This window comes from Balaenoptera physalus (assembly GCF_965194825.1).
Source record: "Balaenoptera physalus genome assembly, chromosome: 7".
Taxonomy (NCBI): Eukaryota; Metazoa; Chordata; class Mammalia; order Artiodactyla; family Balaenopteridae; genus Balaenoptera; species Balaenoptera physalus.
Genome location: NC_138886.1, coordinates 49,922,748 through 49,947,460, shown reverse-complemented (window position 1 = coordinate 49,947,460; position 24,713 = coordinate 49,922,748). Strand labels below are relative to the sequence as shown.

Sequence of the window (24,713 nt, the reverse complement as noted above, 5' to 3'; positions counted from 1 at the left end):
AATCATCTTAAAATTTGTATGGAGACACAAAAGACCCCGAATAGCCAAAGCAGTCTTGAGGGAAAAAAATGGAGCTGGAGGAATCAGACTCCCTGACTTCAGACTATACTACAAAGCTACAGTAATCAAGACAATATGGTACTGGCACAAAAACAGAAACATAGATCAATGGAACAAGATAGAAAGCCCAGAGATTAACCCACGCACCTATGGTCAACTAATCTATGACAAAGGAGGCAAAGATATACAATGGAGAAAAGACAGTCTCTTCAATACGTGGTGCTGGGAAAACTGGACAGCTACATGTAAAAGAATGAAATTAGAATACTCCCTAACACCATACACAAAAATAAACTCAACATGGATTAGAGACCTAAATATAAGACTGGACACTATAAAACTCTTAGAGGAAAACATAGGAAGAACACTCTTTGACATAAATCACAGCAAGATCTTTTTTGATCCACCTACTAGAGTAATGGAAATAAAAACAAAAATAAACAAATGGGACCTAATGAAACTTCAAAGCTTTTGCACAGCAAAGGAAACCATAAACAAGACGAAAAGACAACCCTCAGAATGGGAGAAAATATTTGCAAACGTATCAACGGACAAAGGATTTATCTCCAAAATATATAAACAGCTCATTCAGCTCAATATTAAAGAAACAAACACCCCAATCCAAAAATGGGCAGAAGACCTAAATAGACATTTCTCCAAAGAAGACATACAGATGGCCACGAAGCACATGAAAAGATGCTCAACATCACTAATTATTAGAGAAATGCAAATCAAAACTACAATGAGGTATCACCTCACTCCTGCTGGAATGGGCATCATCAGAAAATCTACAAACAGCAAATGCTGGAGAGGGTGTGGAGAAAAGGGAACCCTCTTGCACTGTTGGTGGGAATGTAAATTGATACAGCCACTATGGAGAACAATATGGAGGTTCCTTAAAAAACTAAAAATAGAATTACCATATGACCCAGCAATCCCACTACTGGGCATATACCCAGAGAAAACCGTAATTCAAAAAGACACATGCACCCGAATGTTCATTGCAGCACTATTTACAATAGCCAGGTCATGGAAGCAACCTAAATGCCCATCAACAGACGAATGGATAAAGAAGTTGTGGTACATATATACAATGGAATATTACTCAGCCATAAAAAGGAAAGAAATTGAGTCATTTGTTGAGACGTGGATGGATCTAGAGACTGTCATACAGAGTGAAGTAAGTCAGAAAGAGAAAAACAAATATCGTATATTAATGCATGTATGTGGAACCTAGAAAATTGGTACCGATGAGCCGGTTTGCAGGGCAGAAGTTGAGACACAGATGTAGAGAATGGACATATGGACACCAAGGGGGGAAAACTGCGGTGGGGTGGGGATGGTGGTGTGCTGAATTGGGCGATTGGGATTGACATGTATACACTGATGTGTATAAAATTGATGACTAATAAGAACGTGCAGTATAAACAAACAAACAAACAAAACAACTAATACTAAACTTTCATTGGGCTATTTGTATGGAAATATGTTAATATAATTGTTTCAGACATTAAAAAAAAAAAAAAGAAAATTTTTTGGAATGTTCTTTTTTAAGAATGGCATCCTATTCTAATTTAGTGGCTCCCCTATCTTCTCCTACCCTTCTGAGGATATTGATGAGTGTTTTATCCTGCTCTGAGTACTGCCTTTATTTCTCCAAGTTCCTTTTCCATTTGCTTTTTTTGTGTCTTTGTCTTTCATGTTAAGAGATGTTCGTCAAATGTCCGGAGATCCTTGGATATCCACTCATATTTAACAGTGGGTCCCAAAAAGCCTGTTGGAAGATCCATGAGCAGCAGTAACCTTCATTGTGTGGTGATCAGGTAGGGTACCAGATTTTATGCTGGAAAAGCCCCAAACATGAGTAACTGTAGGTACCTACTCTTGGGTCTTTCTGTTTCCTCAGAGAGGAATAGTCTAATCTCTGGCTGGGGCTGGGGGCTGGGACGGGGTAGGTTCTAAGCCTGATGGCTAAGAATTCCAAGGCCTTCTCAGAGTCTCACTGCGTAGTGGGCCCTGTGTTCCATAAGGCACCCCTTACCCCCTTTTTCAGCTGTGGCTAGTGTCCCCAGTTCCAGCACTTCTCTGGTTCACCCTCTCTTTACAGTAAACCTCCCACCTTCTGTAGGGGGTGGAGGAGAAGTGGAAACTTGGTGGCATGGGCTGGAGAAGGGATTTGGAGTCTTAATTTCTCCTGTGACACACCTTCAAACAATCCTCTTTCCTTTTTCAGCCATACTCCTGCCATCGGAGGTATCTGGTGTCTCAAATTCCTCAGCCTTTCTTGGGGGTCCACAGCAGAACTCCTCACAGACACTTCGCAGAGTAGGGAACACAGAAACCTCATCAGTGTATGAGTGAGAATCGATCAGGCTGTGCTGTGGCAACAAACCACCCCAAATCCCCAAGGCTTAAAACAACAAAGGTTGCTTCCTCTCTCACACTATATGTGCACAGGGGCAGGAGAGAGCCCGGCTCATCACGGTCACTTGGGACCCACACGGACAGAGGCTCTGCCATCCTGTGACACCGCCATCTTAACCTGAGGCTTCAGGGGAAGAAGGTGCTCTGAGCTGCTCCTGCCTAGAAGCAACATCACACTTCACTGCTCCCATTTCACTGGCCTTGTCTCGCTCCTAGGGGACGAGGAGGTGCAGTGCAGTCATCGCTGGGCTTGAAAGCAGAGGACAACTGGCAATATGGGGGAGGGGCACTAATGTCTACCACAGCCAGTCACCACTACGGTGTTCCAGAATTTTGTTGTTCTCATCCGCTGCTGTTTCCTCTGTCTCCTGGTGATTGCGGCTTTACGTATTTTTATCATTTTACTGTCATTTTAGTGTAGCTTTTTTTTTCAAATTTTGTTTTATTTATTTATTTTTAAACAGCAGGTTCTTATTAGTTATGTATTTTATACATATTAGTGTATGTATGTTTAGTGTAGCTTTAAGAGGGAGCAGTGATAAAGACCAATTCAAACTGTACAACACACCACTCCGAGTAGCCAAAACCCTCCCATTACGCTGTGTGCTTGCTCCCGTCCATCTTTCTGATTCCACCCCCGCTCTGTTCTCTACTCAGAATGAGTTTGTTGCCTAAAGAGAGACGGGTAGGCTGCAGAACTTTTCAGAACTGGTCACTCATTAACAATACTTTTCAAGAAGGGGGCTGGGTGGTAGTGTTCAAACACATACCTAGAAAAGAGCCTTTACTAGAAGCAAAGCATTTATAAGTACTTTTTTCAGAAAACAATTATATTCACTCACTGCTGAGCATCTAGTCTACGTTCAGTAAGTCGTTGCTAACGAGCAATCCTATTTTCACATTCTGTAGGATTCACTTGCAAACAGATGCGAGTTTCCTCCAAGTATGAGAAAAATGCTAAAGTTCCAAGTGAATTAAAAGTAGTGTTTAGGAGCAGAAACTAACACACCATTGTAAAGCAATTATACTTCAATAAAGATGTTTTAAAAAAAAAAGAAAAAAAAAAGTACTGTTTAGGGGCTTCCCTGGTGGCACAGTGGTTGAGAATCTGCCTCAATGCAGGGGACACGGGTTCGAGCCCTGGTCTGGGAAGATCCCACATGCAACTAGGCCCATGAGCCACAATTACTGAGCCTGCGCATCTGGAGCCTGTGCTCCGCAACAAGAGAGGCCGTGATAGTGAGAGGCCCGCGCACCGCGATGAAGAGTGGCCCCCACTTGCCGCAACTAGAGAAAGCCCTCGCACAGAAACGAAGACCCAGCACAGCCATAAATAAAATAAATAAAAATAAATAAATAATTTTTTTTAAAAAGTAGTATTTAGAGCAGATTTAGCTATCAGCATATATCTCTGGCAAGTAGTAGTACAGGTGGTTTTTATTTCCATCTATTTGCATCACTGTAGTTTCTGATGTTGCTATTTTGAGAACGTGCTGCTTCTGTAACAAGAATTCCAGGGCCCCTTTTCCAGGCCTGTTGACCAAAACCACAGTGGGAGAGCCCCTTCCATGAAACCACACCTGTGGTTTAGGTCTAGGTCTCTAATTAGCTAGGTCTCTAATCCATAGAGCGAACATGGGGAAAATACCCAGATGATACTTGTCCTTTAAATCAGTGGTTCTTAATTTTTTACATACTCAAGAATCACAGGGAGAATTTACAAAACAAAAACAAACCCAATGAACAAAACCCCAGATCACTGGACCCCATCTTAGGTATTCTGGTTTGGAAAAAAAAGGTAGTAATTAATTTGTATTTTTAACAAGTACCTTCCAGAAAGACTTCAGGCCACATGGCTTTTAATAGTGCTTTTCCATTTTCTACAACAGTATACATGGAATGAGCATTCGGTAAATATTTTATGATGCTAAGGTAGAAATCCACAGAATGTATGTGTTTCCCCCCATGATCCCATCAAAGAGGTAGCAAATGAAGGTCTTTCCTGTAAATGTGGCATGACAGATGAAATGCAACCCACAAATTCAAATGGCTTAAAGACAACTGGTGGAATATTTTAAAGCACAGGTTTTTGGGTTGGCTTTGTATAACTATTCATAACCCAGAAAGCCCTACTAACCAATTTCTTAGTGTCAAGTTGAATTTCTGACTGGATGGGTTTCTAAAGCATCACTCAATATTCTGGAATCAATTCTACCTCCTGAATGAAACATCTTGCAAGAGGGTTAAGCTGTTTTCCTAGTTCAAATGGATAAAAGCAAGCCCCCAGCCCTAGTGGAGGCTGGGTGATGGGTTCATCGTGAGGCTGCAGGGACCAGGTAGTTAAGCCGGTAGTTTCATGGAGCTGGTGCAGGTGAGAGAGCTGAAGGAAGAGGCCAGCATCTGGACCGAATGCTCCTGCATCTTTTTCTGGGATGGCTTTCCAAGTTTCTAAAAAGGATGTAGAACTCGGCCTCTTGACAGCTCCCTACTTTTAAAAACCTGCTCCATTTCCACTACATTTGCAAATACTTGCTGCACTCCATCCCTCCAAGCCAGAAGGAACCTGGAGACAGCGGGAGGTCACCGAGAATTCTGCACATGAGCGCACCTATTTTTAACTGTTTGACTTTGAAGCCTGGAAAGCAGAGGGAGACACCAAGCATGCTAAACTAACTGACCCAATGCCGCCCCCTGGCTGGGAGGATGCAGATCCCTTCCCAACCTTGCCTTAAAGGTGCCCGCGATTTAATCAGCTAACAGCCAATGCTGACTTGTTACTAAAAGAGCAGGCGAATGATACCTTTCTGACCTGCATAGCCCTTTACCTATTTAAGTAAAATGAACAAACAGCTTCCAATAATTGTTTCTCACTCCAAAAGATATACCGAGAAATAGGCTGGTGCAATCATAAAACGCAGAATTAAATGAAACGGAATTTAACCTCTTGACCCTTCTTTTACCCCAAGCTCCCATTTTAAATGAAAGTGCTTAAAAATTATTCAAGAGAATGGAAAAGTGAGAGTCGGAGGAGAAAGAGAATCTTTAGAGCCAGGTAGTGGGGGTAAAGGTTAGCCTTCTTGATTTATTTTGAATAGACTGTGACACTCAAGCTTGCTGAGTTATCAAATTTCTTAGGTATTTCAAAAACGGAAAATAAAATGCAGACAGGGCAGCAATAGCTTTCTGTAGCTCTTCACAAGAAAGTATATTTCAGTTCAAAAACATGTCTTTTGTGAGGTGAGGACACTCTGGTACCACCAGAGATGAAAACTAAGCCCTTCCTGAAAGTCACAGTGAAAAAACTGCAGAAACCCCGGAAAGGGCCCAGAAGGATTTCCTCGATTTCCTCCAAAGAGGCCACACTATCCATCCCAAACTTTTAAGGGGTTGCTTTAAGGCAGTGGTTCTCAAATTGTGGTCTTGGGACCAGCAGCATTAACATCACCTGGGAACTTATCAGCGACAACATTGAGTTTCACCTGAGCCCTGCTATCCTGGAAAACAGCAAAGGGCTCCCCTCCCCTCGTTTTGTGTTCTGGAAATGGCTTAGGCCAAGAATCTACCTTCCCATAAGACTTGAGTAGCTCACAGGTGCCCCTTGTTTACCTATGACAAGGCCAGACACAGACCCTCCAAATTTACATTCTTTGCCTGACAAATGGTTAGTTGAACTGCTGATTAATCAAGACAAAATGCTTATTAACCAGCCTTTGATTAAGCTCCTCGCCTTCTTTCAGGTCCCTGAACTTTGGCCAGCTTACCACCCCTACTCAACAGCTCCTCCTGGGAATAGGCTGGTGTCAGGTTAAAACACTCTCTCATGGGCAATGCGTTCAAGCCATGCTTCATCCCACTTCCTCCCACCTTGTTCTTCCAAGCCTTGTTTACTCCTCCCTCCAAAAGAACCCCCCCTTTGTGCCTAACTCTAGAGACGCTTGCAGATCTTACAGAGGTTCTGCTACTGCAACAGTCCCCCTTCCCCTGTTACAACAGGACCTTTCCCATTTGCAATAATCCTTTCCAATAAAGTTGCTCCTTAATCCAGACTTGTTTTTCATTTGACGTTAGAAATACAAATTCTCAGGCCCCGCCCCATACCTTCTAAGTGGGAAACTAGGGGATGGGAAGCGGTGCGCCTGGAAATCAGTTTCTGAACAAGTGCTCCAGGAACAGTTTGAGAACCACTGATTTACGGCAACCTCTCAACACTTAACTCCCTCCCACCTGTGTTTCACTCAGGCGCGCTTAAGCACAAGCTGTTTCTGAGCATCCCCACAGATCGTTTCTCTCATCAAGTCATTTCTCAATGACAAACGAGGCCACCGAGCGCCCTCCCCTCCTGGCCGCGCGTGGAGCTGAGCGGGCCTGAACCCGCACACACTTACATCTCCATCCACCGGCCTCTGGTCGTCACAATCCCTGGTGGGACTAATGTCCTGGCGCATGACCCAGATGGGCTCTTTGGGCTCGTCGGGGGTATAAGGCGAACGTATGGTCCTGGTTTTCACCTCCTCGATGGCCTCCTTGATGTCCTTGATGGCCAGCGAGATGGCATCCCTCTTCTCCTTGCTGTACCGCTGCACCGCCTCGCCGCCAGCCGCCCTCTGCTGCCCCGCCGGCGCCTGCAGCCCGGGGCTGTCCGGGCGGCCCCCGCCCGGGGTGGGGGCGCGCTCCAGGTCCTGCTCGGCCTCGGGCATGTCCTCGGCCGCCTTGTCGAGGCTCTGCGAGCTCATGCTCTGCTTGACCTCGGCCACGATCTGGTCGATGTCCTCTTCCTGCTCGTAGCTGTCCATGCGCGGGTAGGGCGCGAACTCGGCCTCCTTCTCGGGGCTGTCGGACTCGCCGTCAGAGCGCTCGTCGTAGTGGTGCAGCCGCGCGCCCAGGGCCTCCTGGCGGTAGGCGGCCGCCTCGTCTCGCTCCTGCTCGTACAGCCGCAGGCCGTCGCGCGCGTCCAGCTCGGGTGCGTCCCCGATTTCCTCGTACACGTGCTCCTGGAGGCTCCCGTAGTCGGCGTAGGGCTCGGCATAGGGCTCGTCCTCGCCGCGGTGGAAGAGCCGGTGCGTGTAGACGTAGCCCGAGTAGGCAGCGTTCATGGCCTCCTCGTGCTCCAGCGAGTGGAAGTGCAAGTGGTTGGGCAGCGCGCGGCGGTGCGTGGCCTCGGCGTGCTCGGCCTCCGCCTGCTCCGTGTACTCCTCGGCCTCGGGCCGGTACTGCACTGCGTACGCGCTCTCGTCCTCGGGGTCCTGCGCGCGCTCGGCGTCGTAGCCGTCGCGCGCCGCGGCGATCACGTCGCCCTCGGCCGTGTCCGTGTGGTTGTGGAAGCCGCTCTCCGTGCTGGCGGAGCGCGCCAGGCACTCCCCGCGCTCCTCCTCCTCCGGCTGCGGCTGTTGCTGGCCGGGCTGGGCGCGGAGGTCCTCGACGGCGCGCCCGCGCGGGGGGCGGCCCGCATAGTGCTGCTGCAGCTCCTCCTCCACCTCCGGGTGCTCCAGGTCGGCCTCCACCGACTCGTTCACCTCCCCGCCTGCCGCCTCGTCCGTCACCTCCACCTCCGCGGCCCCCTCCAAGTGGTTCATGGTGGGCGTCGGGGACGGCTGGGAGAGAGGCTGGGCCGGCTCACTGCGCTCTCATTCTGCTCCACCCGGCTGGAAAAACAAGAAGGGGGAGGGGCTATTACGTGGTTCAGACTGTAGTCAGGAGCTGAGTACCAAGATAACCATAAAAACAGCTGTTATTGATCCCATCTGAATCTCGGTCAGTTAAAAAGTGATTGCAAATTTAAGCTCAGTCTGAGAGCACATAGTTCATCATCTTCGTAGCACGTGTCGTAATTTGTAATTACATATCTCCTTGTGTAATTGCTTACTGGCTTTCTCCCTTCCCCACCCCTCAGACTGAGAGCCTCTTGAGCCTTTAGTTCCCCACCATGCTTACTATTCAGGTTCTGTTTCTGATGCATATGAATAGGGAGTACTACCAAATTGAATGAGACAATTGACAACATTTTCCATCTGCTAAGGGATAAATCTAAGTTATACTAGAAACGATTTTTAAAATAAGTTTCAAGGGAAAATAATCTTGGAATGTTTTGAATCCGTTGCTGTCAATACAAATTCGCAGCCATTCTGAGGGAGGCTATCAACCATCAGTGGGTTCTCGTCCTGGCATTGCTGGCTCTGTTGCCTCCGGTTAAGTGGCTCAATTTTCCGGACCTCCACCGTGAGACTGGACTCATTTCCTACAGCAGGATGTTAACAGCTATTACCTAGACAAGAAAAGACTCCGTGGTCAAATAAGTCTGGGAAATGCTGACTTCGAGTTGACTTTTCATTGTGAATATTCAAGGGGAGGAAGATACAGGATGCTGGGTTCACAAACTTGTTTGACTGGGAAACACTTTTTTCCTACGGGCCAGTGTTCTGACAAATGCACTTAAAGAAACACAGACTAGCTAATTTCTAATACTCACTTCCCTCATACACCCTGGATCTAAAATTCTTTGATTCTATGAATTAGCATTATAGCTGATATTGGATAACACGCTTATTTCTTTAAAATATGGCTAGGTCTCTTTCCCTATTTTCAGAGGGACTTGCAGCTAGAGAGACAGCTTTGGTTTCAACCTCTCTCAATTCTTCTTATCACAAAATAGCTTTATAGCATAATCTGTGTACAGTGTATGGAAATAAACAAAGGATGTAAAGAACAGCAAAAACAGGCAGGACCCCTATGATTTCAAGACATTTATGGTAAACAGGTTCAACATGTGTAAACTTTTAGGGACTTCCCTGGTGGTCCAGTGGGTAAGACTCCGAGCTCCCAAGGCAGGGGGCCCGGTTTCGATCCCTGGTCGGGGAACTAGATCCCACATGCATGCCACAACTAAGGAGCCCACATGCCACAACTAAAAAGATCTCGCATGCTGCAACTAAAGATCCCATGAGCCGCAACTAAGACCCGGCATGGCCTAAATAAATAAAATAAATATTTTTTAAAAATGTGTAAAGTTTTCTCATAGTGTTCTTTTGGAGAGCTCATCTTACAAATGGACAAAAGTGGGAAGTGAACTCTTTAATGTAATAGCAGAAAGCTCCAGGAGGACCAGGAACATCTGATGGACTCTCTAATGTTTTGATGCATTATATTCTACTCAACTCCCACCACAATGAAAGCAATTTCCTTCAGGCACTATGACAGTCCCAGTAGTAAAGGAGGCCATTTTGGAGCTACCACGTTCATCTTAAAGCAGAAGTATCATCTTTCTCCCATTCTTTGATGGATCCACCACTGACTAATACTCACTAGAAAACAATTGTGGTTTAGCAGAGATGATCAATCCTTATTGCTTCCTTCCTTGATAAGAGTCCCACTTCATACTAATTAGACCTTGTCTTCTTTGAAAAACTGTGGCCTCCTCTCATTTAACCCCTGAGAGCAGTGACTGTGAACTAGGTATAAGAAAGTTTTCCAAGTACGAGTTGCCATTCAGACCAGATGGATGGTTAATGCACTGAACAGAAGAGGCAAATGCTGGTGCTGAGGGCCCCCAGGTTAGGTGGCCTCCAGTGGATCATGCAAAATACAAAACAAATATTCAATTCAATACAACACACAGACAACAACAGTCTATCCAGGTTTCCTTTATAAGGACTCTCTGGAAAAGACAACAGATAAAAACCACACTCATGTACAAATCTAAGTCTGCTGAGCACAAAGAAAGCATTCACAGGGAGGGATACCAAACATGCCAGATACTTCCCTGGGTATTGCTGCCCTGCGGTGTGTCAGCTGTGTGTGGTTAGTGTTAGCAATGCAACAACCACCATCCAAAACACCTGAACAAGCCAAGAATTCATGATAACCATGTGCAGAACTGATCAAAACACTGTCTTCAGTGAAAATGGCACTTTCCCTTTTCACTTTGATGAAAATCTATCGATATATGCGTCAGAAAGAGATTTGAGTTTATTCTGGGTTAAAATTGTATTTGACCAGCAAATGGTGCCATCTCATAGAGCACTGATCCAAAGGAAATGAGATTTCCATGCATGTCCATACACTGAGTTATGGTAAAAAAAGTTACAAGAAACCACTTCTTTAAGGAAAAATACTGTCAAAATAATGCAGTTTTGGTACAGTGGAGCTTTCTATTCACTGGGGGCATTGTCCTTATAACCCCTCCCCCGGCCTCAGGGGAGTATTCCCGCACGCATGGAGTATTTCTATTTCACTCACCACCGTGGTTTCAAGAATATAGTTTGGGTTGTGGTGTTCGCGGCATGTTAATTAATAACAGACATCGATTTGAGGGATTTCTCTAGGACAAAGGCAACTACCAACTTTTAAAGATGGAGCTGACGTTGGTGGTCGGGTCCATCGGTAGCACACGAGAGGACGGTTCCCTGTACCCTGGCAACTTTGGGGGTGATATTTATTTAAAAACCCCACTGAGGCTGTTTTGAAAGAATCCAAGGTTATTGTGGGTATAGAGATTGGTACCACCTTTTTGAAAAGCAATTTGGCAAGATGAATTAAAATCTTAAAAAGGTAATATACCTTTGCCCCGGTAACTCTACTTATAGAAATCTCAAAGGAAAAACTCAGATGTGGACAAAGATGTTTCTCATGGTATTTGCTTAAAAAGTAAAGATTATAAACACTAACTATTAAGCGCTAACATTAAGTACGAATAAGTACAGGGCTAATAAGCGTGTTAGCATCATATTGCAGTTCAGGAAGGTGTGGGGCTTTTCTGGCTGGGTAGCTCCACCTGGAGTTCCCACAGCACTCAATCTCAACCTGCCACAGCTGAACAAGTCATGCCTCCTTATCCTCCCTCTCCATCTCAGCTCCCAAACCTGGCCCCGCCTCCTGTATTTCCTGCGTGGCTGAAAGGCACCACCAAGTCCCCAGCCCAGGAATCATTACTGAGTTGCCTCTTTCCCTAACCTCCTTCCCCAGACTGAGGACCAAGTCCATTGTCTTCATAACTCTCGCATCATCCTCACTGCCACTACCTTGTCTCGGTCCCTCTCGCCTACAAAATTTCCTTGACTAATTTCTCAGTCCCCTCCAGTCGATCCTCACCTCACTATAAGCCAACCTGCTCACCTTTCTAAATACAAATCTGAATCCCGTAGCCCTATTTCTCAAACTCTTCAGTGATCTCCCTCCAGTACATAGTACAACTGCTTAGCGAACTATCTACCAGACATTACTAGGCATTTGCCACATAATGACTCACGCTAGCCTACAAAGAGCATACTCTTCTATTGTCTTTAGAGAGATTATTGTCAGCTCTTTTAAAAATGAGGAGATGGAGGCGGGTGGTGTTAGGTGATTGCCTAGGTCACACACCTGCTGGCAGAACTGGTGTCACCCCACCCCACCCCACCCCCGCCCCCGCCCCCGCCTCTAGGCTCTGGTGCTTGAGTCCTACTCCTGACAAACAGAGCCCTTGGGCCACATCACTCCTCCAAGCCTCACCTTCACGCTTCACCTCCACCCTGTATTCTAACACCCCAGAGTCCTGACACTGGCCCTAACTGCCTTCCCTATCCTCAGCATATTTTTCACCTAACTTTTCTTTGGTGAATCTGTCTTATCTTCCCCAAAGCAAGTTCATACCTAATGAATGTCTATTACGTGCCAGCCTCCAGGCAATGTTCTGGGCATAGAGGCAGAGCAGTGGCCAAGCCAGACAGGCTGCTCTGTTCTCAGGAAGCCACCATTCTAGCTCATGGGGTGGAGGGAAAGGAGAGGGGAAGAGACAATAATTATGTTAATATACAAATAAAATAACATCAGGGAACAAAAAGTCTTATGAAGAAAATGAAACAGGGTAATGGCAGAGAAACTGACTGAGGAGAGAGAGCCTCCTACAGTGGCCAGAGGAGGTGATATGGGCACTGAGGTCTGAATGATAAAGAAAGAGGCAGCCAACTAAAGATCTGAGGGCAGGGCCTTGAGGTGAGAAAGGACTTGCTGTGTTCAAAGACAGAAATAATGTTTGTGAACTGAGTAAGGGATGATGTGGTAGGAGATGAGGATGGAAAGTTGGGAAGGGGCTAGCAGGGCAGGGCCTGGTACCTCATGGTAAAGAGTTATTTCAAGTGCACTGGCATGCTACTGGGGGGGTTTAAGCAGGGGAGTAGTAAACCTGATTAACCTCTCCCATCATCCTCACTGTACCCTTTCTATCTATCTATCTATCTGTCTATCTATCTATCTATCTATCTATCATATTATAGCACCTGTCATTCTGAGTAGCAATCCTTTATAAATATGAAGTCCTTGAGAAAAGAGGACACGTCATTTATCTTTGATTCCCCAGTGCCAAGTACAGAGGGAACATAGTAGGTAGTCAGTGAATTTTTAGTGATTAGAAAGAAAATAATTATCCTCCCACTTCCCAATATCTAGGGCCTTCTCGACATTGGCATGCCCAGCCTTTGGAGAACTCATTTCTTCTTTCCACCTTGAATCTTTACTGCCCTCATCTGCCCCTGCGAACTTCTCCACCTTCTTCTGATGCTTTAAGTGTCCAAAGAACTCCAGTGATTCAACCTCTGCCTACATTTGAGGGCGCTGATCCAGTTGGCATTTATTGGATATGTACCAGGCACTGTGCAAGGCAAGGGGGATGCAAGTTTCTAAACCACGATCCCAGCCTTCAGGGACAAACAGCTTTGGCGATTATAATACCTGGTGATGAATGCAAAACAGAAATAGGTTCCAGCTACAAAAAGAAGCTAGAGTTAAAACAACAACTGCATCACCTTTGTGAATCATGTGAGTGTTACTATTCTTATAGCTTCTGGACTTCATAGCTCGTAAGCATCCTAGGAACTGAGGCCTAGGAGAGGAGTGCCGTCATCCAGCCAATGTTCTTGATTATGACCCATGTGCCCCCGAAGGCTGGGAGAGTAGAAGGGAGGAGTTACAGCTGATTGAGGAAAATCCCTCCCCTTCTACAAAAAGGCTGGATGACCTGGAAGACACAGGCAAGAGAGTCTCCTCTGCAGGAGCAGCCACACAACATGAAAAGGAGGTGCTACGGCATCTTGGATGCAGAAGTGAGGGAATCCAGGTTGTGGTGAAGCACAGGTGGCTTTCTGGCTCCTGGTTCTGGAAGGTTCCACAGCTGAGTTGGAAAAAGTGAACAAAGGGAGGGAACGCCACTGCAGTGCACCATTTAGAAATAAAACATTTCATGATTCAGCAATTGAATCCAGGTAGCTCATAATGTTAGCTGAGGCTCCTGTTGGTTTGGCATGAATAGAAGGGGAGGCTATAATTACTTTGGTTGATCTGTCCTTAAGTAGTTGTTAATAACAATTTCCAATAGACTGTTTCTTTTAACACATTCAGAAGTAGTTTTAGAAGGGCCTGACTGAAGACAAAATGAAATGTAAAAAAGAACAAAAAGAATGATACCAGATTGTTAACGTGGAGAGTATTGTGTGAGTATGGGGAGGGGGTGGGGTAGTAATGCAGGTGTAGGGAAAACACATGAAGGTGGAGAGGAGAGAAGTGGGAAAAGAAGAAGAAAGTCTGTACTAGCCATGCTCTCCTCTGAGAAAACTAGAATGAACAATATGATTCCATTTAAATAAGTTTTTATATTTTTGCATATATTTAAGGTAGTACAACTACCACCTGTGGACTTAATGAATGTTGCTTGTCTTGCCCTGCTGGAGTTGGAAGGGAAGTCCTATTTCTTGGGACTGCAGCCTATCCTAATCCACCTGCGCACATACTGTTCCAGTCAACATGACGTCTGCCACCAAGCCATTGGAGGGGCCGTCGATGACACTGAGACTATTAATTTCCATAACAAAAGCTGTGGTTGCCAAACAAGATTATGCCCTGGATGTAGTGGGCATGCAAACGTACACACACACACACACACACACACACACACACAAACACACACACACACACACACACACACACACACACACACACACACACACACACACACAGTCTGCATAGGCTGGGAGATTAATGGTTCTCATTTAAAAAAAAAAAAGATGACAGAATAGGAATACCCAGGTATTCTTATCTACCTTCCCTAGCCTATAAATGTGTTTCCCTTCCATGAGTTAGATCAATCATAAAACATCTACTAGGGAATCCAAAGGACATCAAGAACCCTACTCAAATCATCAGCTCTTCTAAACACAATGCATCTATTTATAAGAGTAACATATAAAAGACAGAAATAAAAAAGACTAGAGTTTATTAAAGCTTAATCTCCTTTGAATCATTTGGAAATTAAATTTAATGATACTGGGAGCCAAGATGGATACAGAACACACATTTCACCTTCCTAAAATCATTACCAGTTTAAATAGGCTTACATGGTCAGAAAAAGCCTCCTCACACAGAGTTATCTTGCCTCAGCAAACTATCATTTTGTTTTCCCTGATATCCTTATGCCTGAAATTGTGAAGCATGGCTTGGCAGATAGTATTGGTAATGGTTTCGGAGTGAGTTGAGTACCAGATGTCAACCAGACTGAGGTCTCTGGTTGGAACTCAGGACTGTGTCCTTGACCCTGTCCAGCTTTGATGAAGACATGGGGGCTGGACATCTTGTTTCCCTCTTCAGATCCACTGTGTACCTTCCCCACCCTGCCTGTGCCCTGCGAGGCTGGCCTCTTTGGGCTGCATCAACAGCTCCCTGTTGCTCTGGCTTCTGTTTGGGTTTGGCCAGTAGAAAGCTCTGGTGGATCTGTCCCTTGATCCAGTGATCTGGGTTCTTCACCCGTGGACAGACTGACCCAATGTTGGCTGCCTCACCCCCTTGGATACCCTATTTTCTGGATCAAGAATGACAACGGCTTGTCTGGATGGCCACTTGTTGATCCCTTAGAGATAGTGGACTGCCTGCTGGACTACGCTTTTGTCCATACTGCAGCTGGATTTGCCTTCTAGCACCTGCCCAGCACAGGTTGGTGGGTCCTGGTCCTTCTCAACTAGCCATGGTAGACTCTTTATTTGCATGTTTCAAGGCCACTGCCATTGCTCAAAACACTTTGGCAACTCCTTTATGGGAACAGCTTTCGAAGTTAATTTATGTATGGGGTTTGAAGTTACCAGCAAATCGTTCTCAATATTCTATTCTCATATTTAGTCATATTTGACTTTTGACTCCAAAGGATTATCCCCTACCTTATTTACAAGAGTTGGCTATAAATGGTGCTTATTAGTTTTCAAACACCAAATTTATCCCTAAGGGATCATCCTGTCATTCACTATCCTTAATGAGGTATTGTAGTAGTGTGGGGACAGATGTGGGTGACATACTGCCTGAATTTGCATCGTGGTTTCATCACTTACTAGCTCTTTGAGTAATTTAATCACAGAAAATATTCCAATTTTACCATTTCTAAAGTGGGCATAGTAATATTGGGTTGGCCAAAAAGTTCGTTCGGGTTTTTTCGTAACATCTTATGAAAAACCCAAACGAACTTTTTGGTCAGTCCAATAGTACTTACATCACATGGTTATTGGATGATACAAGTTAATAGATATACTACAAGTTAATATTTTATATATATGTATAAAACTTACAATCATGTCTGATACGTTTTAAGGGCTATTTAACATTCATTAGTGCATTTTCTGCACACACCATAGTTAGTATTTAACAGATCAATATACTGTTTTTAAAAAGCAAAAAAAAAAGTTAATATAAATGACTAGAGCACATGGTACATTTATTAATATTACCCTTTCCTAAATAAGGTTACGTAGAGGTGGAAAACAAGCAGTTAAGCTACTTTTAATCCATTTTGAAGTAAGGCTGGGTATAAATAAATACATCAAATAATCACAAACCCTGTACTATGTGTAGGCCAATAATATATGTGGTGTTTTACATACTGTATTTCTAACCCTCACAACAGTCTCAGTGGAAATTATTATCTCCAATTGCTAATTTTGAAGCAGAAGCTAAGACAGCTTAAATAACTTGTCCAAGGTCACTCAGAGCCAAAAGGAGTGGAAGTGGATCCCTCTGGCTTTCGCTGTTCTTCCTATTACATTTCACTGTGCCCAGAAAGTGATGCGATTGATTTTTTAAACAAACATCTAAATTGGTGTAATCCGTTTTAGAATAGTCACCTTGGCAGACTCTATACTTACATGTTCCAAGGGCACTGTCTTTGCTCAAAATACTTTGGCCACTCCTTTATTGGAACTGATTTCAAAGTTAGAGGTATTTGAAGCTACTAGCAAACCGTTCTCAATATTCTATAGTCATATTTAGTCATATTTGATTTTTGACCTCAAAGGGTGTCATCCAAATTTATCATCCACCTTGTTTACAAGATTTGGCTGAGAATGCTGTTTGATGTTCTCCAAATACCAAATCTATCCCTAAAGGATGAAGATATGCGACAGCCAAGATTATTAAAAAGAGTCTGTTCAGGCTCTGAAGTCAATTCCAAAAAAGGGCTTTAAATACTGTTTTGGCCAGTGGCCACATCTTTCACATATGCTTTTATCCTTGCAGAGTGAACAGAGGGACAGAGGCCATTTGGAAGAATACATTCTTGTATGATGGCTACAAAATCAGGTTCATTACTTTCATCCACCTTGAAATCTGTATAATTGTGGTTAACACTAAACAGGCAGGAAAATTAATTCATCCACTTGGATTAATTCAGCCACTCCAACCTCAAAGCTCTGATCACAACCCAGCCTTTGATTAAAGAGAAAATTCTGAATTTATGCAGACTACCTTATTGTCTGGCTCTTTGTCTAACACTTTAACAATCAAATCATTCATTTATCATTCTGATTCCAATAAAATACATGAAATAAGCTTAAGGCAATCATGGAAACTCAGAGGGGAAATCTTGTAAATTTTATAGAAAATTCAAGGGACATTCTCTGGAAATCAAAGCCGATTAAAAGTCTATCTGAGGACTTCCAGAGTGGCACAGTGGTTAAGAATCCACCTGCCAATGCAGGGGACACGGGTTAGATCCCTGGTCTGGGAAGATCCCACATACCGCGGAGCAACTAAGCCTGTGAGCCATAACTACTGAGCCTGCGCTCTAAAGCCCGCAAGCCACAACTACTGAAGCCCGCGCCTAGAGCCCGGGTTCCACAAGAAGAGAAGCCACTGCAATGAGAAGCCCAGGCACCGCAACGAAGAGAAGCCCCCACTCACTGCAAATAGAGAAAGCCCGCGTGCAGCAAGAAAGACCCAACGCAGCCAATAATAAACAAACAAATGAATAAATAAATAAATAAATCTTTAAAAAAATAAATAAATAAAAGTCTATCTGAATTTCTGTGAAATGCCCCTGGTTTAAAGTCAGACATATCTACAGAATCCATATTTACTGAGGGTTACACAAAATAGACATTTTTTCCCCATTTCAATCCCTTTTTTCATGCCCTTACATAACTTCCTTTCCTCACCCTCCACTACATTTACTATCTCTGTTGCTACACTACATTCAGTTCAGGGGTACTAAATCACCCATTATAATCAACCTGGACCATTTTCCTGATATTTCTGTTATTATATAGAAAGCCATGCACACACCACACTTTAGTGTTAAAGACAGTAAATTTCTAAAATCAGTTCAGCCATGTTAGTTTTCAGAGGCTCATTACTTCATCCTGCAAAAGGAGATGGAAACGGGGGAAATACCAGGCTAAGGATGGGTTGAACAGTAATTCATTAGAATGTAGTCCTTCCTTTGAGACCACATCACCTCAAATTTACCGCTACTGTTACTTTTACAAATTATTTGGCTCATTAGAAAGTCAGTTAACTTGCTTCTCTCTATTCCCTCAAGTTTTCTGTAACTTCCTTTAGCATTTTCCTTCCCCAAATTCACACCAGAATGTCAGCCACAATCCTAATTACAAAGCTTCAGATTAAGTTCCTGTTTCTGACATTCTTTTTATTCACAGGTCAAGAAAGCAGCATCAGGTATGCTGGCCACTGTCCTCAAGCATCTTTTCAGTTATGCCTCAAATCTGATATGCAAGATGATTAAAAACAGCTGTATCCCAGAAGGTTCACTCCCTGACAATTCAGCTTCACAACTCCCAAAGAACAAAATTCATTAAGCAACTATTAGGTAGCAACATTGGTGATGACTTGAATTTGAATTTGATGAGCCAGAAATCCCACATTGATTCAAAGCCTCCCTCGACAATCAACTCTCTCAATTTGGCCACATTAGCAAAAAGTTAACAGGGAAAAAAACATATGTGAGGAATGAAGAAAACTACTTTCTCTTAAAAGTGACTCAAGGATAGTCTGGAAACTCTTGAGTTCATTGGACATGTTGACTAGAATATAAAGAGGTAGAGTATCAGTAACTCTTTTTCTAGTTAACTAATTTCATTTAGGCCCCAAATATAGGCCAGTGAAATTCAAACACAGTTTTGCTAGGACCCGGAGGCTTTTAGTCACCTCAAGAGAAGATATGAGTTTCTCTAAGGGAAATTATTTTTAATTTGTTTTATTAAAAAATAATGTGGATTTTACTAAAGATCTCATAGGGAAGACCGGAGTGAGAGACTACAGTGTGCATCATACCCATTACCCTCCCAAAACCTCAGCGATTAACTTTCCCCACATCTTGCTTTTCTGTCATCAGCTATAGGGCTTCCCTCTCTCATGAATTTTCCCCTACAGCCCTGAGTCTTCATGGCTCTTGTTCCTTCCTTCTGGATCACCACAGTCCGGTAGAAATATAATGCAAATCAAATATATAATTTAAAAAATTCTAGTAGTAACATAAAAAGAAAGGTAAAGAAAGTACAATTAATTTTAATAATATATTTTATTTTACTTAATATACCCAAAATATTATCATTTCAACATATGTCCGATATAAACAATTATTACTGAGACAGTCTGCATTCTTTTTTCCCTACTAAGTCATCAAAATCCAATGTGAATTTTACACTTACAGATATCTCAGTTAGGACTAGCCGCATTTGAAGCGCTCAATAGCCACATGTGGCCACCATACTGGACAGTGCAATTCTAGATCTTCCTTTTGGGCTTCCTAAACTCTCTCCTTTTCTTCTGCAGAACAATTTAGCTGTGTTCAAGCTCTTCCAAAAGCATGTAACGTCACCCTCCTCCATCACCCTTTTCAACAAACAAAAGACCCTCCAATTATCAGCATTTTCCCTCCAAATAACAGGAGATTATGAACAAATAAGTGAATGAGTGAAAAGCCTGATTGTTGCTGTGACCTAGAGCCAGAAGTCCCATACTGTCTGTTCTTCGGTCTCTCAAAGGGACTGGTCCCATATTCTTCCCTCCCCCAGTTTTCACTGCTGTCCTTTAACCTCAGATCTCTTTGGACGCTGAGGCCAGTGTTGCTGTACTGCTCCTTTCCCCTCTCGATCACTCCCAGCCTCACCCTCCTTTCCCCTTGTGTCCCCCTCACTGATAACCCTCAGGCTCATGGCCACAGCACCCAGGAATCCGTGCTAACCTGTGCACCTGTGCTAACCCACAGCACCCCTGCTGTAGAGAACAACAGAAGTTGTGCAAAGATTCCTCAAACAGGCAGTGAGGCTCTGAGAAAGCCAGGTAAGTAAGAACACAGGGAGCCCTTTTCTCTCATCTGGAGGAGTGGGAAGAGGAAAGAGAACCCCAGGTACTGGGGAATCAAGTTAGAGGCAGTAGAGCATAGCAATTAAGAACACATGCTAAGTCACACTGCCTAGGTTCAAATTCAGTTCCAACACTCACTAGATATGTGACTGTGGGCAAGTCACTTAACCTTACGTGTCTCAGTTTCCTCTTCCCTAAATGGGGGTAATAATAGCACCTACCTCATAGTGTTACAAGCCAAATAAATGTGTTAATGTAGCACTAAGAACAAGGATAAAAAATATACTTGTTGACCCACAGAATGTACAACACCAAAACTGAACCCTAATGTGAACTGCAGACTTTGGGTGATAATGACGTTCAATGTACGTTCATCAGCTGTAATAAACGTACCACTCTGGTGCAGGATGTTGTTAATGGGAGAGACTATGCATGTGTGGGAGAGGAGGCATATGGCAACTCTCTGTACTTTCCACTTAATTTTTCTGTGAACCTAAAACTGCTCTAAAAAATAAAGTATATGAAAAAAATTCCATTATTTAAATATTTATGTAAACATGTATTTAAAATATAATTTATATATAAATATGTATAATTTATGTTTGTATAATTTATATGTTTATATGTATATATAACTTATATATGCATATATATATTAAAATATACTTTATATTATACATGTGATATATAATATATTATATAAGTAAAAATATAGATATATAATTAAATATATGTGACTACTGTATATAAATAATATAAATATATAAAATATTTAAATATATATATATAATATAAATATTATATAAGAATATATAACGACACACATATATATCAATACATATTTTATTACTTAAAATATGCAAGCAAGGCTGCTCCACTTGAACAAAACTACCCCACTAGCCCTCACTGACGCTTAAGTGACATTGTGGTCGGCCACAACCCTGCCACTGCCCTATCACTGTCCCAAATCTAAGACCCAGTGAACCCAGGTGTGGGTAGCAGGAGCCTGACTGGCACAGAGAGCCACCTCCTGGCCACCTGGCTCAAAGGATCCCCTGGGATGTGTGTGTAACTGCTCTTTCTGGAGCCTCCTACAAGCCGGTGCCCACACCCTGGGCTCCGGGCTCACAAAGTGCCTGCTCAGACACTGGAAGCGCTCGGCTCACATCTGCCCTGTGACTTCCCAGCACGCAGCAGCCAAGCCTCACTCCTCCAGCTTGCGCCCTGGTCAGCTGTCCTGCTCGCCCACCTCACAGCAGCCGGCATCAGCCTCCAATACCAGACCTTCTCACGCCCATGCAGCTCCAACTCAGGAAAATCATACCTATGAGCACCAAGCCGTGTACTGCCCTTGATTTGCGACCATAAGTTCTTACCACCTTTCCTCATCTATAAAATGGGTCAACGAAGGGCAATTTGAAAGTATCTATCAAAATTACCGCTCTGAGGAATTTATGTATGTATTCATACACAAGTGTGTGAAATGACTTACGTACAACTCTACTTAAATTACTAAAGCATGGTTTGTGCTCACAAAAGACTAGAAACAAATAAAACTGATAAAATAAATTATAGATAGATTTCTATAGAACATAGGGTGATTTTTATGTACAGAGAGAAGAAAGAACTCTCTGATATATTAAATTAAAGCAAGGTCAGAACAGTGTATAATGAATATTGTTATATATGTAGAAGAGGAGGGAAAAGAATACATGTGTGTGAAAGTCTCTGAAATGACAAACAACTAATACAAGTACTTATTTCTTTTGGGGGTGGGTGGGAGGATGTGGAGTGAGAACTGGGCAGGTGGGGGACTTTTCAACACATGCATTTTTGTACTTTTTAATGTTTGAACCATGAACTTATTTTTAAAAAACCCTAAATATGTCATGAAAATAATAACCTCTTCTGCTTACCTTGTGGGGATGGTGACTGCTTTATGAACTGTTAAGTGCCTGGGAAAATTTACCACCCTTTTTGTTGAGGAGGGCTTTGCGGTGGGGCTGATGAGCTGAATCCCTATAAAAGCTTTCTCTTCTGCTCCTGATGGAGATTTCTCATCATGAGTCAGATTCCTTGCTACCACACTGTTTCTCAACCTCTGTTTTCCTTTTGAGTCTCACTATTCAAGTTTGACGTCTCTGTGACAGATTGCAGGGGTGGGTGTGGTGAAAAGGACTTTAAGGGTTGCTGTACTTATGTGGGAATTTCTAGTCCAGGCTGTGGTCACTCTGACCGCACCCCAGAAACTCAATATGATCAGTTCACTGATGGAGAGAATTATAAAGTAATAAAAATTTAGAACAGAAAGGGTTGGCAAAGCCCAACAAGTCCCATATTTTACAGATAAGGATACCAAGGAGTGGAGAGGTTACATGACCGGTTCAAAGTCACACACGTGTTATTGAAGCTGCTACCAGGGAGCAGCATGTTGCCCGGTCTCTTTCCACACCTCCTTCCCCTGTCCCATTATAACACCGATTTATTAATTTACAAAGAGGACATACTATCCAGTTACAAGAGACAGATCTACTAAGTGAAAGGAAATGATTATAAACAGGTGCTTGGTTAAATGATATCAGAGCAAGGGAAAGGAATTAATATTCAAACAACTCCGAGCAAATCTGATCAACACACCATCCTTTCTATCTGCAGGGCCCTTGACTTTGCAGTGTCCGGAACCCACATGCCCTTCTGAGGAGGTGCAAGGGGTACATGCCATTTATACATAACTATGTGGATACAGAGTGTGGCAGAAATGGTTTGTTGCCCACCAAAAATTTGAGCTCACCCTTCATGACATAGAACTGTCACCAAGACAGTCACTAGAACTGTCACTACATTTACAAGCCCTCTTGACATCTAGATGGGGCCATGACTAGTTCTCTCCAAGGGAATGAAAATGGAAGTGAGGATGTCCTTTGGGGGCCAGGTCATTTAGGAAGTGAGTTTGCCTCTTCCATGCTCTCCTTCCTCATTCATGCTACATGCAAAAGAGTCCGAGACCTGCAGGGTATCACAAGAAGGATAGAAGAAGTGGCCTGGATCACAGGAAGAAAGTGGCCTGGATCCCTGAATTGGAGGAAAACTGCCTACTGATCAGAAATAGCCTTCATTGGACTGCAACTGTTAGCAAATTAACTTTTAATGTGTTACGACAATAAAATTTTGGAGCTTGTTCATGTTATTCTAATCTGTGCACAGGGACATTTCAGTGAGACCTCAAAAGAAGTCATTACCTCTCAGCTTTAAAAAAGAATCATTGAGGGACTTCCCTAGTGGCGCAGAGGTTAAGACTCTGCACTCCTAATGCAGGGGACCCAGGCTCGACCCCTGGGCAGGGAGGGAACTAGATCCCACATGCATGCCACACTAAGAGTTCACATGCTGCAACTAAGGAGGCTGCCTGCTGCAACTAAGACCCGGCGCAACCTAGTAAATAAATAAATATTTAAAAAAAAAAGAATCATTGAGTAACAAGAGGAAAAAAATATCCTGTTACTATTTTTAGTTCTTCTAAGGCTTACCTCCTTAACTCTACAAAATATATCACAATTTACTGACTTAATAATTTAGACAATATCTATTGACTTCCTGTTATGAAAGATGATGAAAGATGAGAATTTATTTCACTTAATCTCTCCTTTTCTTGCTGTCTTCCAATGTTTAATAATTATATTTTTATTGGTTACATTTATAGATTTAAATACCACCTTTTAAAAAAAGAAAGACTATTTTTAGAGCAGTTTTAGCTTTACAACAAAATTGAGAGGGAGGTACAGAGATTTCCCATCTACTCCCTACCTCCACACATTCATAGCCTCCCCCATTATCAACATCACTCACTAGAATGACAAAGTTTTTGTATTCTGCCTTAAAGTGCTTTGATTCTGCCCTTATACTCGACTGATCATTGGGCATAGAATTCTTAGTTCATAATAATTTTTTTCTCATACCATGAAGTCATCATCCTATGTGCTCTAGCCTGTCCGTGTGCACATGAATCACCTGGGGATCTTGTTAAAATGCCGATCCTGACTGGTGGGTCTGGGGTGGGCCTGAGACCTGCAATTCCTTTTTTTTTTTTTTAATAAATTTATTTATTTATTTTTGGCTGCATTGGGTCTTCGTTGCTGCGCGTGGGCTTTTTCTAGTTGCGGCGAGCAGGGGCTACTCTTCCTTGTGGTGCGCGGGCTTCTCATTGCGGTGGCTTCTCTTGTTGCGGAGCACGGGCTCTAGGCGCGCGGGCTTCAGTAGTTGTGGCACGCGGGCTTAGCTGCTCTGTGGCATGTGGGATCTTCCCGGACCAGGGCTCGAACCCGTGTCCCCTGCACTGGCAGGCAGATTCTTAACCACTGCGCCACCAGGGAAGTCCCTGAGACCTGCATTTCTAATAAGCCCCCAGATCATGATCTTGTCTGTGGTCTGAGGCCCATGCTTGAGCAATGAGTTTCCAGCATTTAATGCTGCTGATGAGAAGGCTGGTATGAGCCCAATTCACATCCCTCTGGAGTTCTCTCTCTCGGGTATCTTTTAACATATTGTTCTTATTCTTAGTGTTTGTAAATTTCAGAGGATGAGGCTTTAAATTTTTTGTTAATCATTGTCCTCTGCTCTTGGTAGGC

General features: G+C 43.4%; 2 protein-coding genes across 7 annotated transcripts in view; one reads left to right on the top strand and one right to left on the bottom strand.

The window, feature by feature from the left end:
- Window positions 1–3,847, top strand: part of LOC309664969 (uncharacterized protein) — an 81,477-nt gene extending 77,630 nt beyond the window's left edge. For all 3 annotated transcript variants that reach the window (XM_082471145.1, XM_082471146.1, XM_082471147.1), the window contains 2 exons: window positions 1,768–1,883; window positions 2,294–3,847. In XM_082471145.1, coding sequence (XP_082327271.1) covers window positions 1,768–1,883; window positions 2,294–2,417 — 240 coding nt within the window. In that variant the 3' untranslated portion in view covers window positions 2,418–3,847. The remainder of the gene's footprint in view (window positions 1–1,767; window positions 1,884–2,293) is intronic.
- APBA1 (amyloid beta precursor protein binding family A member 1) overlaps window positions 1–24,713 on the bottom strand; it is a 237,764-nt gene that overhangs the window by 78,867 nt on the left and 134,184 nt on the right. For all 4 annotated transcript variants that reach the window (XR_014266084.1, XM_082470910.1, XM_082470912.1 and 1 more), the window contains exon 2: window positions 6,870–8,126. Coding sequence is in view for 3 of the 4 variants with exons in the window: in XM_082470910.1 (XP_082327036.1) it covers window positions 6,870–8,057 (1,188 nt within the window). In the remaining variant the exon portion in view is untranslated. The remainder of the gene's footprint in view (window positions 1–6,869; window positions 8,127–24,713) is intronic.